The 17,515-nt window shown below is 41.9% G+C and overlaps 1 protein-coding gene across 4 annotated transcripts in view; it reads right to left on the bottom strand.

The window, feature by feature from the left end:
• The window catches only part of B4GALT6 (beta-1,4-galactosyltransferase 6), an 84,050-nt gene that overhangs the window by 44,748 nt on the left and 21,787 nt on the right, over positions 1-17,515 (bottom strand). For 3 of the 4 annotated variants that reach the window (XR_003608285.2, XM_028098139.2, XM_028098138.2), the window contains exons 2-3: positions 16,729-16,845; positions 10,521-10,634 (exon numbers count right to left, since the gene is read on the bottom strand). Coding sequence is in view for 3 of the 4 variants with exons in the window: in XM_028098139.2 (XP_027953940.1) it covers positions 10,521-10,634; positions 16,729-16,845 (231 nt within the window). In the remaining variant the exon portion in view is untranslated. Of the gene's footprint in view, positions 1-10,520; positions 10,635-16,728; positions 16,846-17,515 lie in introns of those variants that run through there. The other variant, XM_088019290.1, reaches the window with a different exon arrangement.

Below are 17,515 nucleotides of genomic sequence, written 5' to 3'. Positions count from 1 at the left end.
TTCTTAAAAGAATAGTCAATACATATGGATTACCCATATTTACATTTTTTCTTACATTTCAAGTAAAATTTAAGGCATATATTATCTCTAGCCAGAGAGTTGTTTTCCCTATAAATCAACAGCTTTCCATGACTACTTCACTCGGCTTAGGGTCTATTATCTATTTTTTGGTATCTAAAGCCTAATTCTGGATACCCTGGCTTTTTATCACCACTTCACCCTCAGGGTTTCAAATGGCACAGCCCAACGATCTGATGACAGTGTTGAGAAAGACCTGAATTTCCTGAAGAAATATCCCATAGGATGACTCCAAAGTCAAAAAATGACTTTTATGGCAAGAGAGCACATTCTCTCCCCGACCCTCTGGGCTGCACAGCTCGAGGCTATTTGGTTACATCAGTCATCTTGTCCCTAGTCACCCCACTGCCCCCTTTGGAGCCAACACTAGAAACCCCCTGGGCCTGCAGGCAAGGGCCCGGGCGGCGCGGACGACGAGGGCCCAGTGAGGTGCCAAGGGAAGGTCACGGTCAAGTACGACCGCAAGGAGCTACGGAATTGCCTCAACCTAGAGGAGTGGATCCTGGAGCAGCTCACTCGCCTCTACGACTGCCAGGAAGAGGAGATCCCAGAGTTGGAGATTGATGTGGACGAACTCCTGGACATGGAGAGTGATGATACCCAGGCTGCCAGGGTCAAGGAGCTGCTGGTTGACTGTTACAAACCCACTGAGGCCTTCATCTCTGGCCTGCTGGACAAGATCCGGGGCATGCAGAAGTTGAGCACACCTCAGAAGAAGTAAGGGTCCTGGACCCAGGTGAACGGTAGCTCCCACAGGACAATCGCTGCCTCCCGACCTCGTAGCAACAGCAATACCGGAGGGCCCTGCAGCCAGGCCTGGTGCCGTAAGCCGGGCTCCCCGTGCCCCTGGCCCAGGGGCCTCTTCCCTGCCCCTTCAGTTTTCCATTTTTGGGGTTTTTTATTGTTATTAAACTGATGGGACTTTTTGTGTTTTTATATTGACTCTGTGGCACGGCCCTTTAATAAAGCTAGGATATGCCTTTGGCGCCAAAAAAAAAAAAAAAAAAAAAAAAATTCCCTATTCCCAATGGGGAATTACTTAGGCTTCTCAACTTCCGGAATTTTTTTATTTATTTAGAGAGAGCATGCAAGCAGGCGAGGGGCAGAGGGGGAAGGAGAGATTCTCAAGCAGACTCCTCACTGAGCATGGAGCCCGAGGCAGGGCTCAATCTCACAACCCTGAGATCACGACCTAAAACCAAGTGTCAGACACTTAACGCTGCCCAGGCACCCCCAAATCTAAGTATTCTTTTTTTTTAAAGATTTTATTTATTTACATATATATTTTTTAATATTTTATTTATTTATTCATGAGAGACAGAGGGAGAGACAGAGGGAGAGAGGGAGAGAGGGAGAGAGAGAGAGAGAGAGAGAAGCAGAGGGAGAAGCAGGCTCCCAAGGAGCAGGGAGCCCGATGCGGGACTCAATCCCAGGACCCTGGGATCATGACCTGAGCCGACGGCAGACGCTTAACCATCTGAGCCACCCAGGCGCCCCCAAATCTAAGTATTCTAAACACAGGGTGGTTTTTAGCCGTGCATGACCAATGCCTGGACACCAGACGGATGAATGAACGAACGAATGGATGAACGAATGGGTAGGAGGGGCAAAGCTGGCCGTGTCCAAATTCTGTCTCACCTCTCTTTCTTCTGCTTCCTTTCTACCTGTGTCCCCACCCGCTGGCTCCATCAGGTGCTAAAATGCGCCTATAAGACATTTGTGCAAAAGGTGTCCCACATGTAGATGGCCCAAAATAACAGCCCCGAGCCAGCCCAAGTTCTCATCCCCTAAACCTGCCCCAACACAGTTGTTAACACCCGATTTCCTCCCTTGCTTATGGTTTTCTCCCGCTTGATTCTGAATGATTAACTGAAACCTGCAGGTAACAGTCTGCTTTTTGTCCCCACCTTTGCCTTCTAACCCACCCAGTGAGCCTTTGTTCCAGCCCTGAAGGTCTCACAGCCTTTATCACACTCTTCCAAATGGTTTTTCTAGTCCCTAACTGTTGAGAAGCTGACAACCACCTCTAGTGTCACCATCCACAACTATTACTTATTTCCTCAACTCTGACACATGCACTCATTTATGTTTTAGCATCCTGACATAGGGACATACCCCACAATGTGTGCATTTAATGTACTGCTTCTTCCTTGTTCCCAAAAAGCCATCATAAAATTAATGGTGTGTCTTATCAAGAAAATACGGCATGTCAAAAAAAAGGAAGAAAGAAAGAAAAGAAAATATGGTATGTCATATACTCCTCTTATGATGGCAAATGTGTTTTCTGGAACCATTTCATTACCAAGAAATTTCCATATGTGGCACCTCAGTGGTTTTTCTAGAATACCACCCCACTCCTCAAATGAACAAGCGTTCTTCCTTTCAAACTGTGTTAAGTGCTCACTTTCCTAGGTCTACAGTCTTGGAGCCAGGGATAAAAGAAGGTATTCCGCAGACTTATACCTACACTTTACAAAAAAATGTTTACTTCCTTCTTTCATAAATTCACCCCCTTTGAAGTTTATGATTTTTAATCATACCACCTTTTTTTTTTTAAGATTTTATTTATTTGACAGAGACACAGCGAGAGAGGGAACACAACAGGGGGAGTGGGAGAGGGAGAAGCAGGCTTCCCGCCGAGCAGGGAGCCCGATGCGGGGCTCGATCCCAGGACCCTGAGATCACGACCTGAACCGAAGGCAGACGCTTAACCGTCTGAGCCACTCAGGCGCCCCAATCATACCACCTTCTAATATCCAGCCTTGTTTACTGACAGGGAGGCACTCTCTCCTCCCGGTCCATCATCCTTACAAACCCAGATCTGTATTCACCCCCTAAGCATCACTGTCACCTAGAATGATGGGCAGTGTCAGAGTTGAAAGCCAGTCAGCTCTGGCTTCAAGTTCTCTCTGCTCTATCCTCACCTTTCCCCCACCTATCTGGCCTCTAATCAAGCAATTTGGTGGTATGGCTAAGAATCAGCAGGCATGGCTGTTTAGAATGAAAGTTACTGGCCCCATTCTCAAAGCTGCTGTATCAGTAGACACCCCTGGATCATGTTTGCAGCCACCCAGCTCTATGGGAACACGTTTCAAGTGCTTGAACTGCTCACCACGAAGTCCTGCCTTCCACAGGAAGAAGCTAGAATCTACTCTCCCATCCTCTCTAGCAGACAGGAGCAGTCACAGGACCACCTGCACCAGCAGGAGTATTTAAATCAGAAGAGAACACCAGGAGGACGTGGGCACTTTACAAAACTACCTTTTGGTAAAAGCAGTGGCAGAAGCTTCCAGCTTTAGGGGCACCTCTGGTCTCCAGACCTGAGCACCGTGGTGGAAACTGTGACCTCTGCTGAGTGAAAGAGATGCCTCACAGGAGTCTGGGCCTCATCGTGGCTGCTCAGCCTCTAACCCTAACTCTGGGCCACCCAGGTTTTTTGAAGACTGCCCGATATCTCTTCACAGATTCCCTTTCCCCTTACATCAAGCCTAATTGTATTCTGGGGTTTGCAGCCAGGAAACCTGACCTTCTCTATGGATCTGGGGTTTGGCCTAGAGGCTGACGTTTTTTAACCAGTATCCCAAGCTGATTCTGGTATAGATGATCCCCGGACCACACTTAGAGAAACACAGCTCCATGAGCCCTACCCAATCACAGCCCCTTGTAAGAGGCTGAATGTTTGTGTCCTCTAAAATTCCTACCCTCGAAATCCTAACCCTCAATATGATGGTACTAGGAGGTAGGGCCTTTGGAAGGTGATTAGGTCATGAGGACAAAGCCTTCATAAATAGGATCAGAAGCTTTAGAAAAGAGATTCCAGAGAGACCCCTCGCCCTTTCCACCACGTGGGGACACAGTCAGAAGATGGCCATCTGTGAACCAAGAATCAGGCCCTTCAGCAGACACTGCATCTGCTACAGCACTTTAATCTTTACACTTCTGGCCTCCATGACTATGAGATACGTACTGTTTAAGCCATCCAGTCTATGGTATTTTTGTTTTAGCAGCCCAAATGGACTAAGCCACACCTGTTCACTCACAAATACTCTTACTTCTCCTCCCTTCCTGACACCTGATCAATAACTGTCCATGCTTGAATCCTCTACCCAATAAATACCACTAAAGAAAATCACATAAGCACATACACTAATGTCATCATAAGTGATAGTTACCTAATACATTGCCTTGAACACAGTAATCCCTCAACAAAAACAAGTGTCACAATATTTGTGCATTTTGACCCCCCAGGGTGGGGGGGTGCTTTCTTGGCTAACCAGTTAGTCACCTTTAACTTGTGATTAGCTGACTCCACTCTTCATTCCCTACAACTTTTTATTTATTTTTAAGATTGTATTTATTTTTGACAGAGAGAGAGTGTACAAGCAGGGGAAGAAGCAGGCAGAGGGAGAGGGAGAAGCAGGTTCCCCGCTGAGCAGGGAGCCCGATGTGGGACTCGACCCCAGGACCCTGGGATCATGACCCGAGCTGAAGGCAGACGCTCAACCATCTGAGCCACCCAGGCGCCCCTACAACAACTTTTTAAATATCTACTTCTCCCTTTCATGCTGCTCAGTCCTTCTTGGTCAACCTCTCATATGTATGTGGCCTCCCACCTCATTAGGACACAGAAGCAACAGGCTCGAACCCCCTTAGCTTTCTCCACCTCATCTCCAAATGAAGTGTACTCTTGCCTCAGGGGAGAGGCGGTTCCTACTTTCCAAGGCTAATTCCTCGACCTCAGCATATTTCTGTTTCCTGTACGTGTCTCCACAATCTGGCTCCGTGGATACTTCCCTCCTGCTCCCTTATACTTCCCATCTCGTCTCTCTGTAATGCCTAAAACTCGCTCAAGTCCCCATCTTCCCAAGGAGTTCCTCCCTTGCCCTCACCTCCTCCAGATACCTCACCCCCTTCTGCTTCCTTTTCCCACCGAACTTTTTTTTTAAACCGACTAGTTTTTATACACCTTTGAGTCACTTCTCCAGACAGTACCTGTTGCCTCCTACCCTACCTTATCCTACTCTACTGAGACTGTGCTTGCTGTGGCCCGCACTTTCTTCATGCCAAATTCTATGGCTCTTCACAGGTCTTCCTTCCACCTGCTTTGAGGTATGTCACAAGACAGAACACCCCCTCCTGGAAACTCTCTTCTCGTTAGCCTCTGGGACACTGTTCTCTGACTCCTCTCTGCCCGACTGTTTCCCTTCTTCTACAGACGGATGCCCCCATCCCCCCAGCAAGTGCAGGTGTTCTCCAGGGACCCACTCTCAGCATTCTGTCTCACTTCCTCTATTTCCAGCCTGGATCTCTCTGATGAAATTCAGACCCCACATCAACTCTCCTGAGCTCTAAAAAGAACAGGCCCAACACTAACTTCCTCATTAACTTCCCCATTCTCCAAATATGATGTTTATCCTGCATTACTTGTTTCAGTGACAGGTGCCAAGCCAGAAACCTGCTCATGAACCCTGATCCCTTAGTTGGTCACCATATCCGGCCAATGGCACTCCTGGAGCCTCTCCTTGGTGCTCCGTCCTCCCTCCAATGCCACGGTTTCGGCACATGCTCTTGTCACTTCTCTTGGCCTCCTCAGAAAGCTCCTCACTGGGCTTTCAGATTCTAGTATTTCCCCACTCTCAGCCACTTTTCAACTTCTCATCAGAATAATCTTTCTGAATACCATCTTAGTCACATTATTCATCTGCTTAAAGCAGTGGTTTTTGTTTTTGTTTTAGCCTTCTTTGCCCCCAACTCTTTGAAAACTGTGCACCCTCACCCTCCAGATATGCACAGAGGCCACAAATCAACCCTTGGCATATAGGCTCAGGGGCTCTGCTCCCTCTGAGGCCTATCTCATGGATGCCCAGGGATTCACGGAACCCACACGGCCCTCAAGGCCCCTCACCTCCCTGTCCAGCCTCACTTCCCACACACCCCACCAAGCACCTACCCTGGTCACAGCAGACCACCCTCTGGTCTTAAAACACAGAACCCTTCGTGCTCTGACACCTACCTCAGCTGCCTACTGAACGATCTCGCAAGACCCAATTACAACACCCCTCTCAATGACATCTCCCTTCTCCTTCTAGAATGAACCACTGATTCCTTCCATCACACAATAAACCATTCATAGCAATGAGCACACTGCCTTTCTCTGAGCATGTTACCTGCGCTGGCTGGTAGACACAGGATCATAGTTAGCTTTGCTTCTCCTCTGCCTGTCCCTGGGAACAACCCAGGGCCACTACATGTGGTTTACTCCAAAATGGCTCCCATCTCTCGTTTAACAAAAACACATGCATGATGCTTTGTCACATTAAGCAGTCTTTGAGCTTCTCTTTAAGTGTATTTATTTACCTTCTCCCTCTTTGCTGATTTTCATTTGAATTATTTAAACTCATCTCAAAAAGTCCTTATAGCTTTTGTTATGTTCCTAAGTCTAGCAACTATTGCAATTATCAGGTTTAAACCCTAAAGAGAACTATGCCACAAACAGTAAGGACAGAATACATGAAAGTTGCCGCAAATGTATTCTATTTGAATTAAGAATTAAAAGATAGGAAAACTCTAAGTAAGTCTACCTTTATACTGCCAAGTATACAAATGACATTTTCTGGCTCTACTTTACACAGAAAAATCAAAACATCCACGCTAAGCACTTACTATTTTTAACCTCTAGATAAAGTGAAATTTCTACTTTACTTTGTTAGCATACAGTCTCACATAAATTTTAAAAAAGCTGAAAGTGGGTTAAGCCCTCTGGAGAATCTACAAATACTAACACTGACAAAGAAGTCATTCATATTGTATAAATAATGCACATTAAAATAGATTTTAGAGTGTAATTGATTGAATGTAAAATATTGCTGAAATCCATAAAATCAATTTTATCTGAATTCCAATTGGGAAAGTTCCAACTTTATGGCAATCCAGTGCTACTAGTGCCATTGTTACACTAGAGAAAAATTTTTAAAAAAAGTTATAGCTAGATAATCAAACACCAATTCTAAGCCTTAACTTCACTTCTGGTGAATATAGGAAAATTAAGTATCATTCATACTTGGACAGTTTTCATCGAAGGAGATCTTCTTCCTACACAGACTTCCTTTAACTATTATTTAGGAAAGTATTGTATTCAATTATTTTGTATGATATTATAATAAGATTTTACACTAGGTATTTTAGTACGCTGTTCTCTATTATGGATGGGAAATAATCCTATTAAAAATAAATTAGGGATGCAGAGCTAAGTATAGAACCCCTTAACTCCACCCATTTCTCCTAGGTTTCTCATTTCCTTGATCATTACAAAGTCTGGTTCCCTCAAGGCAGTGAGAAAGAAAGGGAATATCACACTAATGTCTGTCAAGCTTCAAGCTTGTATCCTTGCAACACTGTGAAGTTGATATTATAATCCCATATTTTACAGATAGGTAAAGTGAGGCTCTACTTTGCAGAGGTCACACGACTAAGTGAAGGGGCTCTCCAGGATGGAAGAAGTCTCATTACATTGGCTGTACCCACAACCCCTTTCTAAGCAGTTATTGGTATGTGGTCAGTCTTCTAATTGGACACGGGGTTGGTGCCAGACCCAAAGCCGGGAGCCCATGAGGAGGCCTTCTGTGACAATGTGACAAGCTGGCTCGCCAAACCAGCATGGTTCTCTCTGGTGAAGAACGCAAGACTGATGGAAGCAGTGACAAGGAAGAGTGGAAGCAGTGACAAGGAAGAGTAGCCCCAGGACATTCAGAGAAAAGGCAGCGCCCAGCAGCCCTGACACGACCTCACTAGGACTAGCACTACTGGGACAGGAGCAATTACGAGTTATGGGCCTGGAGGAGGACAGGCCTGGAGGAGGACAGGGCAAGTAGGAAGGCCTGGCAGGCAGATGCTTTTAAACAGAGTTTAATTAGTACCCATAAAGCAGTAATTACGAAAATGGCAACTACACCAAGAACAGAAAGATTTCCTAAAACTATAAATCCTTGAATATGGAAATTATGAAAATGAAATTATTGTAACCAATATTTCAACAGAATGTTACTTAGTGGTTTCAGTCCTGCACAGACAAAAACATTCATTTTTAGAAAACCAAGGCTACAATAACAAAGTAATGACATACACAGCCACAAAAATCACAGCTTCCTTCTCTACTATAAGACAGCAAAGAGACAGCAAGATTAGAAGCCACTGAGAACTTTTTTTAAATACCCATGCCCCGTCAGGTTAATAAAATCACTTAGGGGGTGGGACCAAGAATTATAAAAGTTGCCCACGTTCAGTAGAGCCAGGATCTATTCTAGATCAGCAGGTCTCAAAGTGTGGCCTAAGGGTGACTAGCACCTAGGAACTCGTTAGAAATGAAGATTCTCAGACTCTCCTCGAGATCTACAGAGTCTGAAACTCCGACAATGGAGCATAACAATCTGTATTTTAAAAGACTACCCAGCTGATTCTGATGTACCCCAAAATTTGAGAACCATGGACTTGAATGACAATGAAAGGTGACTCTTTTTGATTATAGCTATAGAATGTCAACAACTTACCAACAATAAACTGAAAAAAAATCCTACAAGTGACAGGTGAAGGCTAATTTCCTCAATAAAGAATATTCGTGTAAAGACATGAAAAACACATTCAGATACTACTTTAGAACCCAAGGGTAAACAAGCAATTCACAAGGATGTTAATTTAAATTTTAATTATATAAAAATTAACATGCAAGCTTATATAGAAAGCGTGTGCTTAAAATTAGGGGAGGGAATATACAAAGGACAAAATGCCAGAATGCAAGCCCTGCAGCTTCAAAGCAGTTACAGCGGGCTTTTCAATGAGGACGCATTGTCTTCATAATTTTGAAAAAAATACACATTTAAAATTCACTATCTTGATCTCTATCCCATATTATACACAAAAGTTAAATACAGGGATGCCTGGGTGGCTCAGTCGGGTAAGCATCTGCCTTCGGCTCAGGTCATGATCTCAAGGTCCTGGGATGGAGCCCCATGTTGGAAAAGCCTGCTTTTCCCTCTCCCTCTGCTGCTCCCCCTGCTGATGCTCCCTGCTGATGCTTCTCCCTCTCCCTCTGCCCCACTCGTGCATGCTCTCTCTCTAGTGCTCATTCTCTCTCAAATAAATAAAAAAAATCTTTAAAAAAATGGTAAAATTGTTAGAAGGAAATAAGAGTATTTGTATGGACTTTAAGTAATAAGGAAAGCTTTCTTAAGACCAAAAAGCAAAAACTTTAAATAACATCACTGATACACTTGGAAACACTATAACCTTAAACTTCTATAAAAGATTCCATAAACAAAATGAAAAGACAAGCCAGGGACTTTGAAAAGCTGTTACACCACATACAGCAGACAATAGGTCACTGTTGGAATATATGTAAAGAACTTCCATCAATTAATATGAAAACCTAATTAACTAAGATGGAACTGATAAAGCACACGACTGAGTCACAGGAGAGAAAATGCAAAACTACTCACAAACACATCAAAAGTTACTGGAGGAGTGCCTGGCTGGTTCAGTCGGTTAAGTGTCTGACTCTTGATTTTGGCTCAGGTCCTGATCTCAGGGTCATGAGATGGAGCCCCTGCGTAGCATCTGGCTCAGCGCTCAGTGGGGAGTCTGCTGGAGATTCTCTCTCCCTCTCCCTCTACCCCTCCCCCTACTTGTGCTCTGCTCACTCTCTCTCTAAAATAAATAAATCTTAAAAAAAAAAAAAAAAAGCTATTTGAACCCACTAGTAATAAGAAAGGTGAAAATTCAAACAACGAGATATCACTTTTTATCTAACAGATTAGAAAAAATATTTTTATCAGATTAGCAAAAATTTTAAAGTCCATCCACATCAACATGGTACATTCAAAGCTTTGCTGTTGGGGATATAAACTGGTCCAGCTGCTTTGGTGCTAAACCAAGCCAGCCTATATAGCAACTCCAGTTCTAAGTCTGAACCCCCAAACACATATGCACCACATGCAGAGAACCCTGTACCCCGCTGCTCCCTATAACAGTACTTTGTGGTAGCAAAAGAGTTGAAATAACCTAAATTTCCATCAGTAGAGAAAAAGGTAATTGAAATGTGGTACATTTATTCAAAGATGTACTATACAGTAGCTAAAAAAAATAAATAGATCCGTGTATCAAAAAGCAAGCAACTTATAAAAAGAATTATAATTTTAAGACCATTTATATAAATTCTTAAAACCTTTGCAGCATTAAAATTTTCTATCTAACCATCTATTTATGTAAAAAATAATTTTAAAATAACCTGTAAGAATACATATCAAACTCACAACAGAGGTTACACGCTACGTAACATGAACATTAGCACCCACAGTAATGATCTGAGCGTGGTGTGCTCAAACCATGTGGTTTTTATTATTTTATTATAACACAAGCAAAGAGTTAAGTCAAAATTAAATGACACTTACGCATATAAGGCAGTTTCTCTGGGCAGGGTAGATATGGTGAATATGTGAAGTTTTCCGGAAGATATGTTGTTGTTTGAACAAGATAATCACTTGAATTATTGCCTTCAGGATAATCTTGGAGAGAGAGGAAAGAAGTTACAACCAAAAAACTGCCTTTTGCTTTGCTCCTAGTATGAAATATGTCACTATCACTGTCAGAAGACCTACAATATGCAATCTACAGAGGTACTTAAAAGCAATTATCTATAAAGAACCAGAAAAAAGCAAACGCAGCTGCAGAGGCTACTCTCCCATTCACCCTTCACTGCTACTGGAAAGGACCTCTCAGCATGATTTCCCAAGGGAACTCGGGGACAAGTCTAGAGAGCAGCCTGGACTCATTTATGCACACATACAGAGCAGGCTCATCTGCAACCCTATGAGGACACCTGCTCCCATCCCTCCCCCCAGCTGAGCAAGATCAAAAGGGACTAGGAAAGTACACCAGGGAATCTCCTCCACTATCAATGGCCAAGGGTATCCTGGGTGACCACAGAGCTACAGCACAATGTTTCTAGTAAGCACCAGGTTGAGGGGTGGGAGTAATGTTTTCTCACCACCCTACACTTAAGAACGAGATTTACCCACTCAACTTCCGTAACGCAGTCCGTTTTAAATCTTTAAGTTCCCAACTCATAGGCTGCAGTCCCTGGGGAGCCCTGAGCTGTGTATTACATTAGGTCCGTCATCTTTAGATACTGCAAGTTTTACGGCATGGAGGGCACTGGTTAGAGCGCCACAATCAAATGTGGAGTTCAAATCCTTGCTCCGACATGTACGAGCTTTGTGGCACAGGGCAAGACGATGTAGTTTCTCTTCTCTGCTTACCGCATATAGCCATTTTCAGATTTCCATAAGAGAAATGCACAAATTGCTTAGAACAATCCCGGGCCCATATACCTATTCAATGGCTGGAGCTCTGAGCGACTGGTTCAGAGCGGTGCACATGACTTAACCCAGGACATTCAGAACCTTAGAAATTTTGAACTTGGAACCAAAAAGCTCATGTTTCAGCCCTTTCTGGAACAAGGTTCTGAGATGCAAGTCTGAGAACCATGACCAGCCAGTTTCCTCTATGTCAGAGGAAGCCAAAGAGAATGAGACCAACGTGCAGTAAGAGACAAGACATGGAAACAGCTGATTAAACGAGTGTCTGTGTCCTGGATCATAAACCACGTACCCACAGGAAATGAAGCTCTAGCAGACACTTTAGGAAAATGCAAAGGCATCCTTTCAACCTCGGTAATCTGCTCTGTTGATGGAGTTATTCCTATCTGAACTGGTCTGCAGGCAGAGATAAGAAAGAGAACAGGCATATGACTTGAAAGAGAGGCCTGTCTGCCAGTGACCAGCAAGCGAAAGGCGAAAGGTAAAAATCACACACCTTACTACACTGTAAAAGCTAAACCCTCTCCCTAGGGAAAGATGGTAGAATCCTGGCAATTGAATATGAAGTATATGAGAAGAGTCAAAGAACACTAAACACTGACCCTGCAAACCTTCTGCCTGACATAGATATTCACTATCATCAAAATGGACTTGACAGGGGGTGCAGCCTGGGCTCTAGGGCGGCACTTCCAAGCGAAGGCACACCTGCTGGAAGGGACCCTGCAGAGGCTGCTATGCAGATGGTAAGGGGTTCTGGTACCAATGAGGAGACAGAAGCTGGAGGAGAAGGTCCAATTCCAAAGGACTGCATGGAAATCCCAGTTATGAATTTGGCAGGGCATGGGGAAGGTTTTAAGATAAGTGTATTTATTGCCAGGAAACCCCAAGATGATAAGGAGGGCCAAATGATGTATAACCGCTAAGGCCTATTCCAGGAAATGGGAAAGTGGGAAAGCCCCAGGGACAGAATTCTCCCAAGAGCTCTCTCCAGAGCAGCCCTAGAAAGCACTTCACAGGAAAATCCTCCAAGCCAAAGGGGTGGGGGCGTTCAGTGGGCAGTAATTGTTTTGTAAGCCCAGGGACACACCAAGAGCATAGAGACCCCTCTAGTAGTCCATACTCTGTATGGCCCCCATATACATCTGAAAGATTTAAAGATACTGAACATAAAATAAGTGTAAGTCCATTAAAGTTCTGATTCTTTCCTTAAGATGCTTTTTAAAAATATATCTAGATATAAATCAAATTTCAAGTTATATTCAAAAAATTTTTCTGCATTTATGGGGACTCCTACTATATTAGGTAGACAGTATAGTCCATGCATTTGTAGGCTCTAAAAACAGAAGATAAATAAGGTTGTCCCTGGCCTTTATGTATTCTGAAGGTTCATTTTCTTATAATCCTGAGGCAGATAAATATTAACATTCTCAAAATTCTCAAGTATTTCTTAATGTCATGTAGATAACTTTAGATAAGAGTATTTTCTTATTTCACATAATTTATTATTTCTTGTAATAAATGTTTGGGCCCCTTCTCTTAGGCATATGCTATGATTCTACAAATCTACATCCAACTCACAGAAATTGTAAGCTCTCTAGATATTTCTGCAAAACAAACTGTTAAGAGAAGTTCCCCCTGGGGAGGCTGGTGGCAGCAGAAGACCTAGAGGACTGTTTCACTTTTTATTTTAGTGCTAGAATGACTGAGTCTTTTACAAGAGAACCCATGTATCACTTTGATCAGTTTTTAAAGGACTAAATTAAAAAAAAAAAAAAAACTCAAAGACATGGAATAACAGTCTATTCACTTCCTTTAAATACAAAGTTTTGGACCTAAATGTGTTATTCTTGGCTAAATCATTACAAATAATCATAAGAATCAACTCACTGCCAGACTTACAGAAAAGTCTCTGCATTCCTTGGGTACTGTGTCCAGTGGTGCTTATGTCATCCCAGTGTATTATGTGTAAGTCTATTCATTCACCCCTGCCACTAGTCTGAATATCTCTTTTTTTAAATCAAATTGCCTTTGATTTCCAGTATCTAACAAAGTATCTACAACATGGTAAAAACTTACTGTAAATGAACACTTCACAACTGATCATTCAGCCAAAAATAATTTAAGCTTTTGGAGACTACACTATAATAAACCCACAAAATCATTATTCCCACAAAAGTGCTTGGGTCCATCAAGTATAACCACTGCTTTCAAAACCAGGAGTTTTAAAAGGTTATGCATGATAGATGCATTTGAGACAGATCTGCCACAACTGCTTTAAAATGTAGACATTATTTCATCTAATGAATGGATGGATGAAAACAGAATGAGTTCTGGGCCCCCAGAACTTCTTCCTCTTTTCTAGAGCCACACCTGAAGAAAAGAGAAACACAGAATGAAAACTGCTGGACAGGTCCCCTCCTCAGCTCTCACTGGAACTTATATCACTTATAGGAAAAGGAGAATTGCACCAAATTGGACTCTCAAGGGCTTTGTTCTTCCTGCAAAGGGCAGCTTAAAGCAGGTACAGAAACTCAGTGAGAATTCTACTCTGTTTACCCCTGGCTTGCTGTGTCAGTCTGGCAGTGTCTGAGGATTCGGACCACACAGCCATCAAATGAGGAAGTGTGCTCGGCTATTTCTAACCAACCTACCAGTTCTAACACTGCATGACCCTTATCATCTGCTTCGGTAATTATTCACTGATTACATCTTGTTTCCTTAATTTGACTAACTCCATAGCTACAAGGCAAAGCATCATTTGATTATAAGAGTATGTGATTTCTTTGCAAAAATATTATATGTAGTATCTATTTACACTTGGTGCTTCAGAAAGTCAGGTACAAGATTAAAAACCCCTTTTTGAAATCAAATGTACTTAGAAATATCACAACCTATTGCCATCAAGTGTTAAATTTTAAATGAGCCAGTACATGTTAATCAAGTCTCCCCTAGAGTTCAATTAGCTCTTAGTACCTTATCGGCCATTATCTCCTTGTTGACAGATTATACCTATATAAGTCTGTGCAGAAATAAACTGCATTATAAGTAACTATGTATGCTTCCAACTCTCTCAAAGCCTTGAGATCCTCATACAAAGGGAGGATGTTCTTCTTAATGCTGTGTCTCCAAGTATCTAGGTAAGAGTACTGACTACCTAAATTGTTCAATATACATGAACACAGCAGAGTCTCACAGTTGCCTACTCAAACTCCATTTTCCCTTTCTCCTTAGGTAACAGAATCCCAATTTCATTCAAAGCACCAGTGTACCTAGCTCAAAGACTGTAATTTACAGTCCCTACAACAAAGTCCTGGCCAATGTAATGGAAGCAGAAATACCATGTGAAACTTCTGGGAAGTCTCCTTAAAAGGGTCCCTCTGTTCTTCTTCTCTCTTCCTTTCCTCCTCCTTACTAACCCAAGTACAAATAGAAAGACTGGAGCCCCACAACAACTTTCGAAGACTATAAAACTCCATGACAGAGCAGAAGATGGAAGGTGTGTGGAGACTTTCTCCACCACGGCCCCAGACATCCAACTTGCGGCCCTCTTCTACATTAGCACATAGAGTCTCATGGGCTTAAGCTGCTGCAGCCAGGACTCTCTTACAACCAAACCTAATTCCTAGCTGATGGACTATCTCCTGAGAACAGTTTTACCACCAGTAAAGGAACCATGAGAAAAGTTTTCAAAGGTTCATAAAAGTAAGCCAACTCTAATCAAAGTAGGTAGTGGTTGTTTGGTCAGTACTGAAACTATGAGTTGGTAAGGGGAAAAGAGAATTTCCCTTTTTCTTGTCTTCCAGTTGTGGGGTATAGGTCGGGGGGAGAGTTTGTCTTGACCCAGTAATCAATTCTCCTAATCAAGCTCAACTGAGTTCCCACATAAAACTTATTCATGCCCCAGGAAAGGAACTCAATTATGCACAGATGTCCCGCACTCCCTTATACGAATACAGTAATCTAAGGATGCTGAGTATTTCTGTTCAGTTGAGTGAACTTTTAATGAACACTTTCACAATCAACTTATTCAACCAGGACAAGTCCTGAAGAAGCTTTTATAATGTTTAAACTGCTCCTAACATCGACCTACTATTCCAAAGACCAATTAAAGCAGAAGACCAATTAATGAAATTTTTACAATACTATTAAAATATCAGGTACAATGAAATTCTTTCTAAAGGAAATTTTTTTCAACTTAAAGGGAGAAAACAAGAGTGTTTTGATTTGTGGCATCATAAAACAAATCAGGCAAATGACCAGAATGGATTTTGCAGAAGCATGTGCGAAATTAAATTAAGAATCAATTTGATACAGTCGTGAATTTTTAGAAGGGTAAACTATTACTTACCTTAACATACATTTTAAGAAAGAATATCTATGGTTGGCAGATAGGGGCTTCCCATTAGTAGTGTGTGTGTGTGCGTGTGTGTGTCTGTGTGTGTATCTGTCATTTATAGTGGCACAATGGCGAAATGCTGACAGGAATGAAATCTTTAACTGTTTAAAATGAGAATAGAGAGGATGCAAGAAGTGACAACCAGTTACTGAAACCTTTAAGTAACATCTAATAACACTTCAGGAGACACTGCAGAAACACTGCCCCATGGGAAGCTGAGCATTCTTAAATGGTAGTTCAATCTATCTGCATCAATTCTGCCTTCATTCAATCACTACTTTGGCCTATTACTTGGTTTTAACCTCACGTGATTCTGATGGACACTATACGTCCAGATAATATTTTTAAAAGACAAGAGCAGCTACGGATTTCCACTTTTATATAATTTCTCCTTAAGCCCCCTAAAAAGGCCATAAAATTAAGAATCTTCTATAATTAAAAACAGTAAGTATTTCCTAAACATAGTTGGAAAAACATTTTAGGAGTTAGAATGGGCATAAAGAGAGATGGCAGAATGACTAATATGGATAAATTTTTCTCTTTGTGGTTGATTTTTCTTAACTATGACAGGGGAATTGAAAAAAGCACAAGCTGCTTTTTGTATTTTATGTTTGCAGGAATTAACTTTAAAATAAAGAATTAACTTAAGTATCTTTGGACAAAACACCCATCACCTCGGTGAGAACACCTTTACATATCCTAAAACATGGAAAGCCCTGGCTCAAGCAGTAAAGGAATGTCCCAGGACGCTCAGGAGGGGATACCTTTATCTTTAACAGGAAGGCGTCTTAGAGGCAGACCCAGGGCCTGAGAGACGGGGGCTTACTTTTGCCTACAAAGGTAAAGAGTAGAAACAAAGGACGCTTAAGAAGCAAGCAATCTTACCTGTGCCATTGAGGGTAGTGTTTTTATTTGTGTAGAGCCTGATCATATGCCCTATTGTTTTCACATTTTCTCTCAACATTATTCCTCGAGCTTGTACCATGAAGAGATATGTGTTGGCTACAAAGAAAAGAGAAAATATCATAACTCAGTAAGCTTTTCTTTAATTTAATAAAATAATATTCAGACTGGGTAACTGCCCAATAAACCCAAACTGACTCAATTAGCATGTCCAAAGGGAAAACAAAAATATAAAATGACTATTTCCCATTATCAAAAACTTATAAAAACAGGGGTGCCTGGCAAGCTCAGGCAGAAGAGCATGCAACTCTTGATCTTGGGATTGCAAGTTTCAGCCTCATGTTGGGTGCAGAGAGTTCCTAAAAAAAATAAAATCTAAAAAAAAAAAGAAACCAAAAAAACAAACTTGTAAAACTTTTTTAAAACAATAAAAATGAAAAATTCAAGTAGTAAAATCCATCAAATAGAATGAGACTAAATGAATATAATGAATTCCTTTATCCATAAGTGATTTTCTACCATAAAATATACTTACAAATTTCAAAAAGGCATTTTATTGCAAATATACAATCATATAGTATACTTTCTCTAATTCTATATTAACTCCCTCAAATCCAAAACTCCACAAGGGCAAGGATTCCTTATCTAATAGTAAATATATCATAAATCACCCTAATATCTAGTATAAATATGAATCTTGCAATGATCTTGTAAATTCTCAGTGTGTTTGGGGAAGGAGAGTTAGGGGGCAGAATGACCTAGAATCACT

This window comes from Eumetopias jubatus, unplaced genomic scaffold (assembly GCF_037043125.1).
Source record: "Eumetopias jubatus isolate StellerSeaLion01/CBP00866 unplaced genomic scaffold, mEumJub1_p1.0 scaffold_16, whole genome shotgun sequence".
Lineage (NCBI taxonomy): Eukaryota > Metazoa > Chordata > Mammalia > Carnivora > Otariidae > Eumetopias > Eumetopias jubatus.
This window is presented reverse-complemented; position numbering and strand designations above follow the sequence as displayed.